General features: G+C 43.0%; 1 protein-coding gene across 3 annotated transcripts in view; it reads right to left on the bottom strand.

The window, feature by feature from the left end:
* Positions 1-4,921: 4,921 nt before the first annotated feature.
* The window catches only part of ano8b (anoctamin 8b), a 28,004-nt gene continuing 12,364 nt past the window's right edge, over positions 4,922-20,561 (bottom strand). For all 3 annotated transcript variants that reach the window (XM_031575405.1, XM_031575406.2, XM_031575403.2), the window contains 14 exons: positions 20,367-20,505; positions 20,048-20,144; positions 19,681-19,797; positions 19,188-19,315; positions 18,630-18,791; positions 17,660-17,812; positions 17,251-17,377; positions 16,712-16,767; positions 16,467-16,541; positions 14,393-15,193; positions 12,455-12,646; positions 11,801-11,932; positions 9,562-9,672; positions 4,922-8,906 (listed from right to left, as the gene is read on the bottom strand). In XM_031575405.1, coding sequence (XP_031431265.1) covers positions 8,169-8,906; positions 9,562-9,672; positions 11,801-11,932; positions 12,455-12,646; positions 14,393-15,193; positions 16,467-16,541; positions 16,712-16,767; positions 17,251-17,377; positions 17,660-17,812; positions 18,630-18,791; positions 19,188-19,315; positions 19,681-19,797; positions 20,048-20,144; positions 20,367-20,505 — 3,028 coding nt within the window. In that variant the 3' untranslated portion in view covers positions 4,922-8,168. The remainder of the gene's footprint in view (positions 8,907-9,561; positions 9,673-11,800; positions 11,933-12,454; positions 12,647-14,392; positions 15,194-16,466; positions 16,542-16,711; positions 16,768-17,250; positions 17,378-17,659; positions 17,813-18,629; positions 18,792-19,187; positions 19,316-19,680; positions 19,798-20,047; positions 20,145-20,366; positions 20,506-20,561) is intronic.

Genomic DNA, 20,561 nt, shown 5'->3' with positions numbered 1-20,561 from the left:
TTCATTTAAACAGAATGGAAGAGTGTGTATTCTGTAAGAAATATCCCAGTTCTTGCAGGCCAAATACATGGTGAGAAAAAAAGAAAAACAGAAAACCCCAAAGACCACTACGGTGTAATTATGCAGCAGCTCTTTATCAGAACCATCTCACTCCGACAAAGTGTCATATTGGTTGCTTATCATCACCTCATTGTAAGGGGTGCAGCATAAAAAGCCTTTCCAGGGTGGTTAGTGTGCTCTTTAGACCAATTATCCTCTGCCACTGGCTGTCTCCCATTCCTTGAAGATGCTGATTAACTTTCTTGTAAAACTGGCAGGAAACACGGGGCTGCTTTTAGAGTTTGGCAGGGTTGCTGTCTGTCTACTCAATGCCTGCCTGAATGAATTAGGAACATTTTTGCGAAAGGCGCTGAACTCCAAGGCCACATCCAAGGCCTGTTATCCAGATTTTGTCATTCTGTGAAGGAGCAGCTCACATGGAGCTGAAGAGGCAGCCAATGCTTGAAGCTGGACAGAAAATGAAACATCATGATTTTTCAAATCACTATTTGCAAATAGCAAGCTGCCCTCTCTGAAAAGTGCCTGTCTGAGCCAAAGCTTATTAGCATCCTCTGGTGGTCAGTCAAGGAAAGGAGAAAGAAACTGGAAGGAATTTGGACAGATGGCAGTCTGTTATTTCTATGCCAGAACAGATATTTTGCCAGATAAGTGTTCCCTACTCTTGATTTCTGTAAACTTAGAGGGCTGATCATTTCTACCTATTACCTGTATATTTTCATATCCAAATTAGCCGCAAACACACGCCATTGCACCACTGTGGTCCCCTAACCACCAGCACAAAGAATTTGTTCTAATGAAAGTAAAGAAGTGAATAAACTGGGGTACTCCTTAACCAGAAGCATTGACGTCATGAGGAGCACACTATGGTGTAATTATTTACAATAGACCATTTCTCTAATGAGCTCCCTCTGCTGGAAACTCCTGTCATTACAAGCACTTCGCACCTTGGACAGCTCCATGTAGTGTGAAGCTCCAAGATGACATATTTTGTGTACCATTAGAATATAATCTAACAGATGAAAATAAAATTGAGACATGTTTTCCCTTGTCTTATATAGGCACAAGTGTTATCTCAGTAGGCTGTTAATCTCAGTGAATAGGGGGAATTATATTTAGGCTTAACTGTGACCCTGTTTGGAATGTTTATAATCTGTTCCCATTTATTCTCTTCAAATGTGTGTTAATCCATCCAGCACTGAAGGGGTTGATAGTAATCTGTACAGTACTTTATGTTTTTCCTCCCACAATACAATAAAGAACGACATAGAACAAGACTTTTTTTTACTTTTAAAATATATTTTAAATGAGTTTGAAATATGAAAATAATTTCATTAAATGATATATGTCATTATTGGTCTATCTATTAGATCTGTATGGAACTCTATAGACTAGCTACCAAAAGCTCTGATCCGATCATCAAGTAGACTCAAGTTTAATGGTTTGCTAATACATACTTTCATCCAATGGTAGGCCACTACAATGATCTTTGCACCACATCCCTGGAGAATGCTGCATCTTACGCTCCGTCACATGGACGATCTCAGGATGCCTCACCAACTGCCTTTGCGGTTCCTAAACATACTCCCACTTTACAGAGAAAACCGAAGAAGGCCCACAGTGAGCAACATCTGCAGACACAGTAGTCATTGCTCACTCACCACTCAGCCGCTGAGTGGGCTCCAGTAAAAGCAGGGTGCTTCCAGATCGCAGAAACATGCCCTAACATAGACACCAGTCTGTTCTGTAGACCTGCTAGAAACATGCCCTAACATAGACACCAGTCTGTTCTGTAGACCTGCTAGGAGAAGCCAGACATCTGTGGAAGTCTCTAGCTATGTGGCCTCTGGAACAATGTTTACAAACCAGTTCCCATAATTAAACCCAAGTCTGAGCCATAAGTTCATAACATCCCGATGAAGTCTGAACATAGACCAGGCAAACCATTGCCCATCTACATTTACATTTAGTCATTTAGCAGACGCTTTTACCCAAAGCGACTTACATATGTGCGACTTACAATGTATACACATTTTACATTTACACTGATGGCACACTGCACATCAGGAGCAATTAGGGGTTCAGTGTCTTGCTCAAGGACGCTTCGACAGGGAATCGAACTAGCAACCTTCTGCTTACTAAACGACTTCTTTACCTCCTGTACCACTGTCGCCCATCTAGGGCCTAATGCTTAAAGGCAGCAGCCAAGCTGGGGCCTATCAAGTCTAGCCAGATCTGCCCTGATCACAAGCTCTCCTGCAATCCATCTGAGAGGCTGAAAAAAACCATCAGAATTTGCGTCCCCCTATTCAACACGTGCCCAGGTAAATTAAGGGGGGGGGACCATAGTGATCACCAGAATAACCCACTGCTGATACCTCTCAGCTGACGGAAATAGTGTGCTGCTCAGACCAAGTGTTCGGCAAATGAGAATGTAGTCTGAAGGCTCTGAGATGTGATAGGATATAATATATACCATATATTGGAGACCAGTCTTGGATTTTAGTCAGTTATGATCCAGGTTTTAATCTTATACCGTGGTGGCCACCAAGGGAGACAAAGCCTGAATGTCCACTCATAGTTTCACCTCAGACTCGTTCGACTTATTCCTTCAGGGATCTGCTCTTAAAAAGCTGAGTTTAGGGGTGTTACCGTCTATTCAAATAAGCCATGGGTGCAGGGCTCTTTGTATCGACCTGGGGGGGGGGGGAGATAAGACCAATGTCGCACCTCACTCCCCTGGTAAAAATCAAGTATATTCACCCAGGAACTGTTTGCATGCTAGTTAAAACCAAATAAAAGTAACAATTATAAAAATAGCTGCAAGCAGCGATGCGGATTCCTCCAAAGATTGCGAAACCAGGGGAAAATGTATATTCTTCACAATTTTGGAAAGAAGAGTAAAAGAAGGAAAGAAGAGTGAAGAAGGGAAAGAAGAAAAGAAAGAAGTGTCTTGCTAAAGGACACTTCGACAGGGAATTGAACTTAAAACCTTCTGATTAAACGACTTCTGATCAAACGACTTCTCAACCCCTGCACCACTGACACCCAGGTTAATATCTGAAAGATTTGCTTAGATATTACTTCATTTCTTGCTTTTCTGCTGAATTTGAGTGGCTATACCGGACAAACGGTTGTGAGGATCAAAATTCTATTCACTGTTTTTTGTGAAGATCATCTCTGGTGATTTTGAAGACGATTTGACCAAAATTGTAGGAGGAGTAAGCTTTCAAAGGTTTTTTGATAAAACCGGGAATAACAGAAAATCTATACAACCGAAAATTGGCACCATTGAACGTTGAATTCGTCTTGATCCACGGAATCCAATGGTACCTCATTTTTGAAAATCCTCCTGACAGAGGAATCCTAACTAGGTATAAGATCATTGAATTATTGACTATGGCATATTCTGATTAACTATACCGGTCCCTTCAGATGGAGATGGAGGGAGATTGATTGAACTTTCCAAACATATTTGAATAGGATGGTGAGAATCCCTCATATGGGAGTCACAGTTAACGTCAGGAGACAGAACAAAACATTCTGCTGTTTAGACTTTTTATGGGACAAGACAGGGGGGGGGGGGGGGGGTCTGCTGGAGTCAAAAACGACTTGCACTCTAGATGGAAAGAGGGAAAGTGAGGCAGAGGAGGAAGGAGGAGAAGGACTGAAAGGAGAGAAATAAAGTGAAAATGTGACAAACTTGGTGGCTTGAAGCAATTGGGATAAAAATTGGAGACACTGAAACACGTACCTAAACAGCACATATATAGCAAGCAAGAAGTTGGATGTTTGAGATGCACAGTTGGAGGTAAGGAACCTAGCAACAATATTGGACCTCATATTTGCCCATATATGCTGATTCGATGTCTAACATTCTGGAAATGTTTTCCTAAATGATGTCATGCACTATGACACGCCAGTTGTCCGACTTATTGTATTCTGAAAATCATTTTGTGAGATTGTTTTTCTTTGTATTGTGCGGGTGATTTCAAACCTCTATGAAGACAGTAATACTTTCGAATGTGATTTGTCATATGGATAGGCACAAAGATCTTAGCCTATCAAGTAATTCATGGGAGGATAAGTTACTTCTATTTTGTGCTTTCAGATGGAGAAAACAGCTCAATGCTAAAGCACCAGAGCCACCGTGTCAGGCAGTCACCTTGTCTGCTGTGTGGTATCAAGAACAAAACCAATGCAAAGTGCATCTTGAAGGTCCAGCCTCTAAAAGCACTGACAATCACACAGAAACAGCTATATATCGTTTATGTATATGGTTTATGTGTGTGTGTGTGTGTGTGTGTACATACATAAACCCTGTATACAATGCAAATACACTACATTTAATACATTTAATATAATTTAATAATGGAATTGGAGAAGGAAGGGCCTGATACTGTGGGTCCTGTAAAAACAGCTTTGTGTACCAAAGTAGCCTATTACTGTGTGAAACTGGGATTGACCTTTATATTGTACCACAGTGGCTGGTTGGCTTGTGTGCAGTTTGTGGCTCTAATTTCATTGATGGGCAACTGGCAACGATCAGAGCAATGAGCAACGAGCAAAGTCCACTGCACAAGAAGTAGAGCAAAATCATTGGCAAAATAATTTAAGCGCAACCATGGGGGGGGGGGGGGGGCAGTGCAGTGCTCCCACATGCCACACAATAGCTTTAGTTCATGGAAGCCAGACTTTACTCATTGTTTTGCCTGTTGCCTGTTATTGAAAGCAGGACCCTTAGAGTGTGCCCAACATCTGGTAACGGGTGTGATGAAGTTGATGTACAGTATTAACATCTGCTTCATCACATATGAACCCTAAAGAACTTGTCTCTTGTGGGGGAAAAAACACAACGTAGATGTCAAGAAATTGTTTTACTATTCATTTTCAGATTTTACAAAAATATGACAAAATAAATTAAAAGAAATAAATTGTCCCATTTCCTAACATCTTTTTCTTTGAAAAAGAAATGAAATGAAAACATAAGCTTTACAGTGGTGTTGTTGGAAGAGCACGTCAAGAGGCTGAGGCGATTCGTCAGCGCGCTGGCTGGGAAGGATTTCCGAGATGTGTTGGTCTTGCTCTCCCATCCCACTCACCCATCCTCTCCCAGGCGACCTCTAGGGTACAGCTCATGCTGAAGCCCTAGACCAATTTCAACTTACAGCACGAGAAGAGAAAGAATAGGAACCTAAGCTTCGAGTGATCATGGTTGAGTCACACAGTGTATTCGTACGGCTCTAGAGGCAAACACGTTCCACCAGATCACACCTGGTTTCATCGGAAAACAAGAACCAAACATAACTATCCAAAGAAGGTTCTCGCTAAATGTAAATACTGCTCCAACTGCTCACGGGAATCATTTCTGAAAAAGATAAGTAGGTTCTCCCACTGATTCTAAATGTCATTTCTGAATAAAGTCTTTTGAGGCATTTTTCATCTGTGAAGGCCTTTTTTGTTTACTAAACTGTGCCGACCGGATCAGTCTAAAATATAATGAAAAAAAGTCTTGCAGCTTGTGTGCTTACACAGGCATTTAATCACCTGTTAGTTTATCAGTGTCTTACAGAACGCTGTAACAAGCTGACAACTGAACTCATCTCATCCATGACCGTTTGTAGTAATTTGAAATATGTAAATAAGAAACAAGTACAAAAGAAGCTATTATGTGATTCATTGAAAGTGGCTACCCACCTTGAATTTCAAACAAAATTCGAGCGACTTCCCTTATTGCATTACACAACACTGCCTTGCTAACCCACTTACTACTACATATTGTATTTCATTGGAGAAACACTAACCACTCAGTACCTCATGGCTCGCCTGGACGTCTTCCATCTCGAGAAGCCTGTTTCAAGTACACCCTCGCGTATCACTGGGGAGAATGACACTCATGAAATGAATTCAATAACATGACTACATAGCATGGGGTTAATATCCTCATTGTTAAATCAGCTCTTGTTTGACAGGCCTGTGAAAACCTTGTGCGTTTTCTCCGTCCTTCATATAGGATGGAGAAAACAGATTTATATTTTTCAAACAACAGAGATGTTCTGATGTCCTATGCTGTACAATGACATTGATGTTACACTTCTCTCTGCAAAGTAGAGGGGGTCTCACAGGAGAGGTGAAAGCACAGAGGGTTCAACCATTCAGAGCAGAATGATAGAAAATCGCAACCTAATAATGCCTCACAGTGAGATATGAATCTGCAGAGTGCAAACAAAATAAGGAAATACAATCTTTAAAAAAAAACAATAAAAAACAATATCATCAGTCTCCAGTTCACCATATTATTGCAAAATTCATTGAAGGATGGAATATATGGAGTATGAAAAGGAAGTGCATAGATGTTTTACGCCTCAATCTCTCTCTCTCTCTCTCTCTGTCTCACTGTGAGGGACACATTCTAATTACTCAGCATGGTTCACATGAACAGAGATGGTTGAACTGACTAATAATGAATTGCTATTATTGGGTGCGCTGCCTTGGCCCAATGCTGAAATCCACACTAAGCATTCTTTCCCTCAGACCTCCAAGCCGAGGGTTAACCAAGGACAGCTGATTCTAAGTTTGGGCGCCACCCTCTGGCATATGGCTGGAACTGAAAGTTATTTATTTACAAGGACAAAAACCAACACATGTATTAAAGTGTCTTTTGACAAACAAGTATGGCTCTCTGTGCAGGGTTTATCTCAAACCCTTCCCCCATTCTCAAACTGATACAGCTTTGGCAAATCAGAAGTAGAGGTGCATGATTCTCCCTAGATCATCTTGACCCAAATAAATAAAAACATAAATCTATGATAACAAATCATTATCATGGCTAGAAACAGCACCAAAAGGAATGAATGGTTAAGTTGACCGCAATGTTCGGTACAACTAGCAATAAAAAAATCCAGCTTTTGCATATGCTATGAGGCAGGCTGGTGTTCTCTTTCCTCCTGCTAGTAGCTCTTTCAGCTTTGCAGGGCAGCAGAATATAGTGCAAATGTCTTCTCCAGTGTCTGACTACCATGAGCTGTAAATAGGGATGAATCTCCTCTAGTCCAGGGTTTTTTTCTTCTGCAGACCAAAATGAGGGATTACAAAATGGGAATGCCCTCTCCTCTCCACGCATCCCATCTAACCCTTTCCAAAACACAACGCTATGCCATGTATGACTTTCCATCTTTGTCACTAAAGCTTTTCCCCCTACATCAAATCCGCCACTTTCTTTTTGATAATGTGGCTTCCAAATACACTCTCCAACTTCCTATGACCTTTCACACTCTCAAGGAGTCTCAAACAAACAAAATAGCAGATAGATTGAGCATTGTAGAATAAACCTCCATACAATTAGGATATTGCGAAAGTTATGGTGGTCCCCTCACACAAAACAGTGACTGTTGCCTTTTAGAACACTGTCTGAAGGAGATCTGAGATGGATGTCTCTCTGCAGTACTTTTTTATTTATATTGCTCGGTTAAACCCAAGGGATAAATAAGTAGAAAAATGGACTGGCCTCAAGTGACTCATAGTTTGAGATTTCTACTTCTGATATCTGATTTTAGGATTACTGAATATGTGTAATCAAAGAGTTAAAGAAAAAAAAAGAAGTATTTCCATTGTTGTGTGTTTCTGAGATGTAACCAAACTAAAGTTGAGAAAACCCCTGTTACTAAAATCCAACTGCTCTTTGGGAAAAGGCTCCCAAAAGTATAAGAAACACAGCTCATGCATTCCTACATGTATTGCAGAAAAGGGTTGGCAGAGCAGTGTGTGTGTGTGTGTGTGTGTGTGAGTGTGTGTTTGTGTGGGTGTATGTTTGTGTGGGTGTGTGTTTGTGTGTGTGTGTGTGTGTGTGTGTGTGTGAACGAGTATGTTTGAGAGGGGGTGTCACATGTTTAAAAGCCTCGATCTCTCACCCAGACATTTTCCCTGTCTTTCTCTCCCCTTAACCTCCTTAAACAGCTTTCAGGCCTAAGGTTACATGAACAGCTTTGAAAAAAGCACTGACAGGCAGAAGAGCCTCAATTAGTTCTCCTCCTGTCCTTCTTCCTCCTCATTTCATCTCTCATAGTCTAGTTTTTCTCCCTTTTTCTTTTTCGTAAAAAGAGGACGCGATCTTAGGGCCTGGGTGGCTCAGGGTTCGTGGAGTGTCCGTTCTCCCCGTTCTCCCTGGCCGGAGACGGGATCTCATCTGGAACCCCGTTCAGGTCCGCCTTGCTGGCCTGCTTCTCCGAGCCCTGTGACGACTCCCCGGGTCTGGGCAGTGGTGCCCCGTTCACGCAGGTTCCCCCCTCCGACTTGCCAAAGTTAAAGAGTTTGCTGGGGTTGAAGGACTTGCTGGGGGACTGGGAGCGCTCCTGGCCTGCGGAGGCCGCAATGGTGCCGCTGGTGTTGGTGGCGATGGAGCCGGTGGAGGAGGCAGCAGCAGCCGCGGCAGCAGCAGCAGCAGCGGCAGCGGCTGCGGCTTCCTTCTTGTTCTCAGGCGACTTGAGGAACTTGAAGCTGAGGAAGCCAGGCAGCTTGGGCTCGGTACCCGTGGGCGACTGCGGCGAGCGCGCCGTGCCCGAGGAGAACTTGCTCTGCAGCGGGATGATCTGCTTCAGCTTCATCACGTTGTTGTTGGCCAGCAGCGAGCTGGGTCGTTTGGGCTTGTCCCCGCTGCTGCCTGAGCTGTTCCGGCCCTTGCCCCCGTGGCTTTTGTCATGGTGGTGGTCGCCGCTCGAGGGGTCGGTGCGTCCCTCTTCCCGCTCGCGCTCGCGCCGTGCCTGGTGCTCAGCCTGTCGCTGCCGCTCCTCCTCCTCTCGCTTCCGCCGCTGCTGCTGCTGAAAGTGCTGCTGCGCCTGACGCTCATGTTTCTGTGGGGAGCACACATACACACGCACGCGCACACACACACACACACACACACACACACACACACACACACATATGTAAATCTTCACGTGTAAAACATGCAAAGACACATATAAAACACACCCAAATACGGTCTAAATGTGTCTTACACTAATACACTTCTTGTTTACATAACTCTGCATCATAACCATGAGGAACCCAAACTAATTATGCTAAGTGTGATGACATAACTCAGTGTCTGTGCTTAAGTTCAAAAGACTAATATTCAATGCTAACGCCAAAACAAAGATCATCTGATCTGATCATAATCATCTGAAGATGTCTAAAACCTCTAAAGACATATTACAAACACTACAGGCAACTGACCATTTCACATTAACTTGCAAAATTAACCTTCCCTCAACTCACATATCAAGCATAGCTGCACGTGCGGAACAAACACAAATGTCTTTGTGCAGTATGCCAACAGCATGTCAACCAGTTTTTGAACAACCCCAAAACTACGATGTACTAACCTATCATACATATTTCCTACAGTATAAAATCTGAAGTGTCAGAGTGATCTGTGCTATATATTGCGTGCGGTCTCCCGATGCCCCTGTGGGAATGGAAAGATGAAGAGGCCTGTTGAAAGATGCAGTGGGAGGATGGTGGTACCTTAAAGGCTTCCCTCCGCTGGAACTCCAGTTTGGCCATCTCTTCCCCCACCCAGCTGGGGATGTCTGGGATGGCAACATGAATGATGTATTTGAGGAGAACGGCAAAGTGCTGTCAACATGGAGAGGGAGAAGGAGAGAGGAGGGAGCGGGAGAGAGAGAGAGAGAGAGAGAGAGAGGAGGGAGAGAGAAAGAGAGGGAGAGGAGGGAGAGAGAGAGAGAGATGCCAGAGAGGGAAGCAGAGTTAGAAAATAATGGCATAAGGGAAAAAGAGCATTAGAAGGTGGCAAAGAGAAAGAGGGAAAGGAGAAAGTGAGCATGAAAAAATGATGAATTTAGAAAGAAAGAGAAAAAGGTCAGTCCAGCACAACACACCAATAATATATAGTGTCTTAATATAGAACATTATGCCCACTCTGCAGGTTTACAGTCAGTATCACAGCCAGTGAACAGCTGGGTGATTGTGGATTCAGGGCTTTTGAGGTGCTCATGTTACTGATGCCATTTGCGGCAGGTAGGCTATCGTGACAGGAGCTGAAAGCAGCTTGCGTGACGATAAATCAGCTTGAGGCTTTTCAACACTGACAGAAATAAACAACCCCGAAAGGCTGGGATCATTGTGACTGTCCCAGTTATGCAAACTCAGGGGTGACGGTAACAAATGAGAGCAGGACGCAGTGACAGAGGAAAACACAACCTACACACAGTGGTACATGCAAAGGTCATGGGGTCGCTCTGGTTTGCTCAACTTTAATACATAAAAGAAAAACACCCTTTCAGCTTTTCCCTTTGGACATTCTCTGAGTTATCCCATTCTATTTCATTATCAGGGATTATTCTGCTATTATTAGAGCACCACAAATACTTGTGTTTGTGTGGTGTCTCGTTTGCAAGCAGATCTGGTATGAAGTAAGTGCCTTCATAACAGATTTTTTTATTATTATTATTATTGTGAAAACCAAGAATTTACATGGATTAATTGAATCAGATCTTCCTCCCAAACTACAAATACAGACTAGATAAAGCTATAACTATAGCTGATGGCATACATAGTTTCATATGGAAGTGCTACAGACTAGTTCATAGAATATCTTCTGTATAAGCACAGCTAGTTTTGGACCAGCTCCAGTTTTGTTTTGAGGACTGTAGACTTTTCAAAGTCAGAGTAATCAAATTCTGGCACCACTTAACCGATGTTTGATGAACGCAATTTCATTATGGAGATTGAGGCTCTGTCACTGACTTGAATAGCGCATTGGAAACTTTCCATCTGTATTGAGAATGAAATAAGAGCGGATCGGGGTTGGGTCAGCTGAATTTCAGTTGAATTGATTGAAGTAAACGGAAGAACGTAGAAACCTGCCATTCAATTATACAAGAAATATGGAATGGAAGCTTGTGGAGAACATTAGTATGCAGAGCAGAATTCATGAATATGTTTCAAAGAGGGTGTCAAAATGTGGAAGTTGAGTAAGATTCTGTCAACTTGGGGGATGTCACCCATTTTGCAACTAGATGGAGAGTGCTTTGAATAAGGGGTCGAAAGATGATCAGACTGATTGGGGTTGATATTTAGTTTTCTGATTATTATTCTGGTGCTAATTTAGTCTCTTCCCAGACAACCTAACACAGCTGGCCTGTAAGTACAAATGCAATTGGGATGGAAGTACCACTGTTTTGAATTAGAAGTACCAGTATTACTAAAGTTCAAGAAACCAAATTGGTGCTAATTTTAGTTATTGCAACTTCGAATACATTTTTATGATTGAGAATTTCCATTTGAAATGTTTGCTCTTCATTTGAACTTTTCCTGACCCTTAGGCGAAAACATACAACTGAAAGTAAAGACTACTTTGTCTACTTTGCGTCAGAGCCTGTTTTCTTTTTTTAAACCAAGCCTATAAATATGGGCCTAAAATATTGTAAGTCCGATTCTTTTGTCACAGATAATTACTACCATATCAGCCCTGAAAAAAAAAAATCAACATATTGGTTAACTAGCTTCTTTTGAAACTCCACTTTGTCTTAAGAAACTTCACAACGGTAGTCATAGGAACCCAGTATTTATAGCCTCTAAATATCTCTAAAACCCAAAAGCTTTGCGTGTTCGTGTGTGTATGCACGTGTCACTTTGACAGCTCGTTAGCCTGAGTGCGGGCTCTGCACCAGCAAATGACAAGAGCATACAATACAGGTACAGAGGAGTGGATCTGAATAAAAGAGTGTGTCTGCGTCAGTACCTCCAGGATGACGATGGAGATGATGGCCATCTCAGGGCTGAGCCAAGGGAAGAGACGTTGCAGCTGACCACACTGGCCAATCAGGTAACAGTTCACTATGATGGCAATCAGCCCCATAGCTTCCATCACCGTCTAAACACACACACATATACATCCACTTTTAGTATACTATATTCAGTTGGTATCTTTAAGGGTGTGAGAGCCTAGCCAAACCAAACAATCTGCCAGGTCTTTTAGCTGACTGCAAATTCTGTTTGGTTGTCAGTTTCATTGGTTGACAAATTCCCTGTGTACTTCACACTAACTTTATTAAGTGTGCTGATATTATTAAATATTGCACGTGTACCAATGCAACAAAAAATTATCCATGTTAAAGAAGAACCATTCTCTTGAGTAGCTCAATTATGAATACATCTCATCAATCTGCTTTAAATCGAGTGGCCTTATGCATCTGGTCAAGAATCAACCGCTCCAAAAGCAAGTAAATCACAGGTGACTTATCACTTACCAAACCAGCAGTTTAGATTATTATTAATAATAATAATAATAATAATACATCACATTTATATAGCGCTTTTCACAGTTTTCAAAGACGTTTAGATTATTCTTAACCGTGATAGATCTCTAGACTGTGATGTACAGGTGACCTCTGACCTGCCACTGGCCGATGCTCTCCACACGCAGGCCAAAGGGCCTCTGCAGGCCGGTGCAGAGCTTGAAGGCATCGCTGCGGATCTCAATGACGTTGTTGATGAGGGCACACATGGCGGCCAAGGGGAAGGCGGAGGAGAAGAGGACCACGTAGCCAAACTGGATGAACATCTCCTGGTAGTCCTGGAAGGTGTCCTGCACAAGCACCATCAAAAGTGTCCAGACATATCACAGACACGATATGAGTGAAAACAGGAAATCACCTTCCAAGCAAGGAGTACAGGAAAGTGATCTAGAGACACCTAAACCATGTTCAAACACTAGACGTCGACAAGCTGTTCAAATGCCATTACGTCTGTTGTTTGACGTGTCCACAAGAATATGTTTGTTTTAATGCAGAACAAATATTGACTCGAGATACGGTTATATGGCCTCTCACAACCGAACAGTCAAGGGTTACACGACCAAAGCAGACCGGATCAAACTAGATTAGACTGGATTAGATTAGATTCAACTTTATCATTGTGCAGAGTATGAGTACAAAGCCAATGAGAAAGGGTAAAATACAGTATTATTTACAGATAAGTGCAGGAAAAGTAAATACTACAGCGATGCAAGTGATGCTTTATCATTGGAGAGTTACAATATACAAATGTTAGATATGTGAATATTTTGAATACATATATACTGAGAAGTGATCAGAGTTAGAGAAAAGAGAGTGCATATGTAAGGTTGTTTGTACAGTGTAACCAACATATGTACCGTTGGTCGTATGTACAGTAACGTTATTGGATAATGTAGGTGGTTCAGACTGTCCAAAATATGAATAGTGCAAATGACATGGTCGTTAAAGTACTGTAAACACACTGTGACACACACTCTACTAGGCTACAGTGCCGACACAAATACTGCATGTATAATGAGACACTCAAAGCAGCTTGGTGACAGGTGCTTGGCCATGAGTGGACACAGAGTGAGGGCCAAGAGAACCTCATTGGGCAGTGAACTGTAGAGTTGTCCTCAATGACACAAACAGCCTAAGGGGCAGTTGCACGTGCAAACAGTATGCAAGGCTGTCTAATGAAATACACTCTAAGCCTGACATAGAATCTCTTAGTGTTAGCTGTTGGTGTGACTCCTTTGCCTACCTAGTTGTAGGTGTAAACTGGTCATTTCTGACTAGAGTTCTAGACTACCAGTAATTGAAAGGAACATATTATTTCTGCAGTAGGGTGCCTCTAAAAGTAGCCACCTGGCAGAAAAGAAATCAGTAGTGTATTTTTGGAGACAAAGTGTTCAACAAGGGATTTTACCTCAGTTTGGCTATGCAGACTAACAAGCCATAGTGTATCAATTACTTTGTCTTTCATGAAATTAAATGACATTTCCTGACCTATTTGTGGAGCCGAGTTTGTTTTTCTTGATTTTCCAGGGTACTTCATACGGCAGGTTACAGACCTGCCCTGTTATCTCCACTCCGCTGGTACGTTGGCACAGTAGCACAGTGGTGAAGTCTAAAGCCTAGCAGTTTGCAGGTAACTGTTTCTGTGCTGCTTTGCACAGGCAGCTGCTCCCCAGCAGAGCCAATGAAGCAAGCATAAAGTGTCTCATGACAGAGCCTGTACTCGCTGTGCATATTTCATTGTGCAGAATGCTGAAACACTCCTGGATTCCCGCAGTGCTTTAGTGAACAGACCAAAACCCAAAATAGACGTTCGACTGCCTCAGCAACCAACCCCCACCCCCCAAAATTATTTATTTTTAAGCTTTTCAGTACACTTCTACTGAGAATGGCAACTCACAAATCAGACAAAACTAAAATAATTAACAAACAGACCTAATATTCTGTATGTAATTCTGGGAGTAATTTGATTCACCTAACCAGGTTCAATATCAAAGATTATAGTGTGTCCCAGAAGATAAAAGTGTACCTGTACCCACCTCATACTTCTGCATGCAGCTCTCCACCTCAGCCTGCGTGAGGGTATTGGACTCCCGTTCTTCCGGAGGCTCGATCCAGGAACCCCGTTTGGTCTTGCTTTTGTCCGGATCCAGGCTGCGGCCCCTCCTGCGGTGGTGCGAAGACATTGTGGGTCCATCGTGACTGGATGTGGGCATGGTGGCTTGGATGATGGGCTCTGAACCCAATTCCTTCCCGTCCGAACTGCTGTTTTCTTCGTCGTCGTCATCATCGCACATCTCGAAGACAGAGGCTGGGTCCATACCCTTCTCCATCATAGTAGGGCTGCCCTCATCCAGGAAGTTATCCTCCTGTGATGAGTTTGGGGAGGCAGACTTCGCCTTCCGCCTGTCCACCTTCTCCATGAAACTCACCTTCCTCAGCTTCAGGCCACAGTCGATCAGGCTCTCGCTCTCCATCTCGTTCTCCTCCCCTCCTCCTCCGCCCGCCCTCCCGCTCTCTTCCTCCTCCGTGGCTTCATCCTCGCTGTCCGCCACCCCGCAGGCGCCGTTCAGACACTTCTTCTCTCGGCGCTCGGCTCGCGATCGCCTCGCGCCGGACCGGGTCCCCCTCAGCCCCGGGCCTGGCACGGCGGGGTCAGAGGGCGAGAGATGGGCCTTGCCGGCGGCCAGACGCACGTAGCGCATCAGCGCCGTCATGAGCAGGTCCCAGACGGCCCGCAGCGTCAGGTCACCCAGCTTGTGACGCTCATACAGGTAAGGCTGCAGCACCTCTTTCACGTTCTGCAGGAACTGCCGGATGATGAGCAGAGTGGCCAGCATCTATAAAAAAGGAAGAAGAGGTGGAGGAAGAGGAAGAGAAAAAAAGAAGAAAAGGCTTTTTTCTCTGCAGGGTTTTACAACTTGAGAAAGATGTGTTTGTTTTTCTTGTTCCACAGACCTCCCAGAGGGCATGTTCAGAGTCTCCTGTCTTTGTTTAAGACAGCTATATATTCTTGATCTATATTATACCAAACCCTACTTTCTTCAAAAGGCAAACACATCCGGAATCGAATTTTGGATGAGAGGCAATAAAATTCGCTTAAAAATTTGGCCCTTAGCAGTTCCTCCACAGAGAGTTTATTCCTGTGGCCTGTGAAGCGTTTCCCATTCGCGCCCAGGAGATGAAGGCTGTTTCCAGCACAGTATCAGATCATCAAAGCACACAACCGTGAACGTCTAAGCCAAGTATATCCTGGAAAAAGTGCAAACCCTCACACTGACTGACAAAAACACAAAAAATACTTCACTAAATTGAACAACACAAAAGTGAACAAAACTAAGTGCTGCACTAAATTGAACAAAACGAAGTGGTATGTTCACTCAAAAGTGTGTGAGAGTAGTAACAATTGCAAAATAATCTTTCAGTGTGACACAAATTAATAAGAGGCTTTATAAATAAAAAGACGTCCAGCCTCTCTACTTCCTCAAAATGATGAGGTCACATTGTGTGTGACTGAAGGACAAAGTGAAACTGTGGTAAAATCTGTGTAGGGCAGGTAAGGATGAGGACTAATCAAGACTGTGCCAGTAGTTTGGGTTATTGTTTTACTGGGGTGGCATGATGAAGAGATACATCATCATGATGGACAGAAGGATTTGAGGTTTTTTTTTTTTTTTTTTTAAGGGGGTGGGGGCATAATCATCAGTATCTGTTTCACCAACTTTACTCAATTGACTGTATTCACACAGAAAGACAGAGAAATTAATGGAGTGAGGAAGAGAGAACATGAAAGTTGAGGAAGGAGAGAGTCTAGTGGTGTGACTCATGCAGTTCAGCAGTTGGTGTGTCTAAGCAGGGAACTGAAGGTATTCAATGACATACATCAGCTGCTCAATGCGATCTGTGGAATTGAAATAGACCTGTTCTTGCACAAATAATGTTACAACCACCAGGCTCTGAACAGGTTTAGGCTGCCATTGATGCCTAATGTCTGTTTGAATTTAGAGAAATTTTGGCCATATGGTGGTACTTGACCAATGATTAGCTGTAATTCGCCCTCTGGTGTCCAATAAAAATCTAACCGCCCTTCACCCAGATAAATGTGTGTCTTACCTCCTTCAGACGCTCCATGTCTTTGAGGTAGAATCCAATATAAAAAAGGCTGAGATAAGAATTTACAAACTGAAACTGCAGGAGAGAGAGAGAAAGAGAGACAGACAGAGCACAAAACAAAAACTTTCATAACCAAAACACTTCTACTTGTCATCTGAATCGCATGCTTTACTGGTCTAATATGGCTTCTCTCCCAAGCACATTGAGGCAGCCATTAAGAAAAAAGAAACAAGCTGCTCACTTACAAGAACCATTTTGATGATGAGATTTTTCTCATAGGCACTCTGGAGTCTGTAGTTTTCTGCAAAGGAAATGCAAGAGAACAATATTACCACATTCAGCTTATTTCCAATAAGTCTCATTGCTTCAGACACAAAACACTGATAAACAGTGTTTTTCTTTTGCAGTCATAATGGACACTACCAACTTTGGGCTGCACATCAGTATTATGTGGGGGAAAACACATCAGATAATTCATCCAATCAGAAAGTCAGTCTAATGCGCATGCTACAGCGTTCATGGCAAATATGAGGCTTCACATCCTAAGTGTATCCTGTTTCCATAACATGAATTGATTTATAGATCGCCTTGCTTAATGTACATGAACTACATGCGGATCCATGACTGTTGGGGAGTGATAATACCCAATCATTATGCCTCATACAAGACATTTTTTAACAGTGCAATATATATATAGGAAGATATACTCTGCTTAAATAAATGCATATAGCACTATAGTACATAGAGAATAGGGTTTTTCTTGCTTTGCATCATATGAACTCACCCATGTCATTGAGCCAATAGGCAATCTTCTTGTACATCTCATCACACGCATTCACAGTGATGGCCAACATAATTTTAGGAATAAACCTGGCCATACGCGGTAGCTCTTTGATGCTCATCACAAATTCCTGTAAATGGAAATTGAAATAAAACATTAATACTTTTCACAACAACAAGAACGGGGGGGGGGACTGTAATCCATTGTACAAATGAATTACTGACACACTGAAAACTACTGAGAAGGATGTCAATGGATGTCAAAAGGTCATATCAGGATATATCCATGTAATAAAAACATATTTCCTTTCCATTTTCACACAGGGTAGTTGGAATAAAAGCACCCCTAGCAACAAAACAACTCCTCCCGCTTCCCTCTTGGGCCATCGGTCAGTGGGTGGTGTGAAACTCACCTGCAGCTCAAAGCATATCAGCATGGCCAGGAAGACGAAGCAAAGGCATAAGATACAGATTGGAAGGCTGACCAGCCACCTGAACAGCCGCCTCCTCCACGGGGGGTAGTAGAACTCCTCACAGCCCGTCACTGGGCTACAGCGCTTCACTCCCTGAGAGAGAGAGAAAGAGAGAGAAAGAGAAAGATAGAGAGACAAACTGTTAGGTGAAAATTCACCCTAGTTACCTCAGGACTCCGGAGCTGCATATAGTATATAGTATATTTATTAGACAAACAACAATTGCAATCGGGCTCACCCCCAGCACAAGGCTGAAAGTAAAGCAAGGATAAACACATCGCACAAGGTTTATATAGACAGAAGTTTGGCGTTCAGCAGGGATAACCACGTGGTGGATCTCTGACGTCCGAGGCAAGGATGGAAGTTTTGCAAGGTCGGAAGAAGTTTATCACCTCTGGTCTAAACATGCTCTTGTAGATATGCAGACTAAGTGGCACCTAATAATCTAAGTACCACACACGCAGAAACACAGAAAAGCCATGTTCCTGCTTACATAAGTACATGATTCATATAAGGTAATAAATAATACAAGGCACTTGATTATTATATTCTTAAGTCATTAACAGTGTTTGGAAATGATCTCCATCACAGACAGAGAGAGAGAGAGAGAGAGAGAGAGAGAGAGAGAGAGAGCGAGAGGAGGCAGCAGAGGGGATTAGGTGCAGGAATATAGAGAGTGGGAATAGACAGGGCACATCAAAAAGGAGGAAAAGAAGAGGTGAGAGTAATGCCTCCTCACTTGTCATGTTCATGATGACGAAAGTCTACAATATTAGTACTACTACAAATTACAAGATAACATTAAAGAAACTAACAGTTAGTATTCAGAGAGCAAATCCTTCCACTCTAAAACACCCTAGCTCTGATACGTCTTGTGTCAACACCCTGTGGCCCAGTCTCTGGTCCTTACCCTGAACTGTGGCCGGGGCTCCTCCAGCGACTCAGAGGGGGTGTCCAGCGTGCCCCACTTGTAGGCGAGCTCGGCCCCCCTGCGCTTCCAGCGCTCCAGGAACAGCGTGGCCCACACCACGTTAAAGAGGGCGAACACCACGCAGCAGATGTCCCGGCTCGTCTGATGCACCCGTCAGGAGGGAGGGCAGCGGGCACAAAGATCACAGCAGGACATCAGACAAAAATACAAATGAATGGCTTTATTAACCAAAATCCTCATGTCACTAGATATTGAATACATTTTTGCATGAAATAATTCTCTGGATAAATAATCTTAACTCAAAATGTGCTTATACTCACTAAATATACCTAAATAGACTAATACATATTGTGTAATAAAAGTGGATAATAATAATAATGAGGTTTTAATGGCGACGGTTATTGCACAGCAAGAGCAGCACATAAGAAAAACCCCTCTTTAGATGTTAAGTCGTTACATCCCTCTTCAGGCACATTAGAGCGCACAATCCCTCGCTAAATCCGGGGAGCTGATCCGCTAGCAATAGCCTTTGTTTACCTGATCTGATTCAGTGAGCATCCACAGGACGAAGCCGATCACTGCCGGGTACAGCATGGAGGTGGTGTAGAAGCCGAGCCAGGCGAAGTACATGGCTATCTTCACACCAAAGTAATCGCAGATATCATCTGCATTGTAATTACATGGATGGAATAAATGAGATTAGGTGGAAAGGCAGAGGGATGAATGAAATAAAAGGCACATTTTTAATAAAGCTTTGAAAGGCTGTTTTTGGTAGTCGGAGCGAGGGGGCATTAGGTTCGTTGAATTCTTCGTGGACCTAAATAATTCAAATAGCCCATTGGTAACTCATTTCGTTTAAGTGACTGTCAGCCATATTAAAAATGTGCTGTGCCTGCCATGTCTACTGAACAATATGAAAGTCAAGACTTTGCCAAAGATGAAGTGATGAGGTTATGACACACCAACACCAACACACACTAGTGCAACAAGTAATGTACAAGGTCAATAACACTTGTGCAAGTTCACTGACCTAAAGGCTGTTTCTCACACACAGCCTGGACCCATGACTTCATCAGCTGTCCCAGGATCCTCTGCTCGTGAAGGGGGAACTCCTGCTGGATCACCCCTCTTGCTTTCAGCTCAGGGACTAAAAGATAGGGACACATAATGATATAAGACATGCACATTAACACATGGACGTTAAGACACACCCAAACACACTCAAACACACATACCCAAGATCATGTACTTCATGCATCAAACAGACATAGCACCATGCAAAACAGCAGAGGCCGGGCGAACAAAAGCAGTGATCCTTAGACTCTGTACTGATCCTGTGATCCAGTACTCCACATTAATAACGTTCAATAATGTTCGAGACAACAAAGGTAGCTTACTGATGGGCTGTCCTTCCAGGAAGTGGATATTGTGGAGGACCTCGCCTTGTTTAGATCTAAGATTGTCCAGCCAGTATTTGATGATACTCTGCCGTTCCTATGGGAAACAAAGGTGGCATTGAGAAAGTCATTATTTGTCTCCTCTATTTGAAACTACTAAAAAAGGACAAGTTGAATTGATATCAGTTTGATCCATTTATTGTTTTGTTCACCTGTTTGTTCAATACTCATCACATTATGCCCAGAAACACCTGGGCTCTGGTTAGTCAGCCATGTCTCGCGTGTATGCTCTCGTGTGTATGCTCCTTAGCTCACTCACTTGTGATGTGAAGAAGCACAGTTCACTCTCGATGTTCTCATAGATGTAGTCTTCCTCGCAGGAGAAGCTTCGAGTCCCTCCCCCAAACTCCGGCTTCACAGGTTTCCGTAAACCCATCTCCTCTGCACCTCGTAACAGACTGCAGAAACATCAACAACAGCATGACAGCTCCAAAACACAGAGGGGTGAAAAGAC

This window comes from Clupea harengus, chromosome 10 (assembly GCF_900700415.2).
Source record: "Clupea harengus chromosome 10, Ch_v2.0.2, whole genome shotgun sequence".
Taxonomy (NCBI): Eukaryota; Metazoa; Chordata; class Actinopteri; order Clupeiformes; family Clupeidae; genus Clupea; species Clupea harengus.
This window is presented reverse-complemented; position numbering and strand designations above follow the sequence as displayed.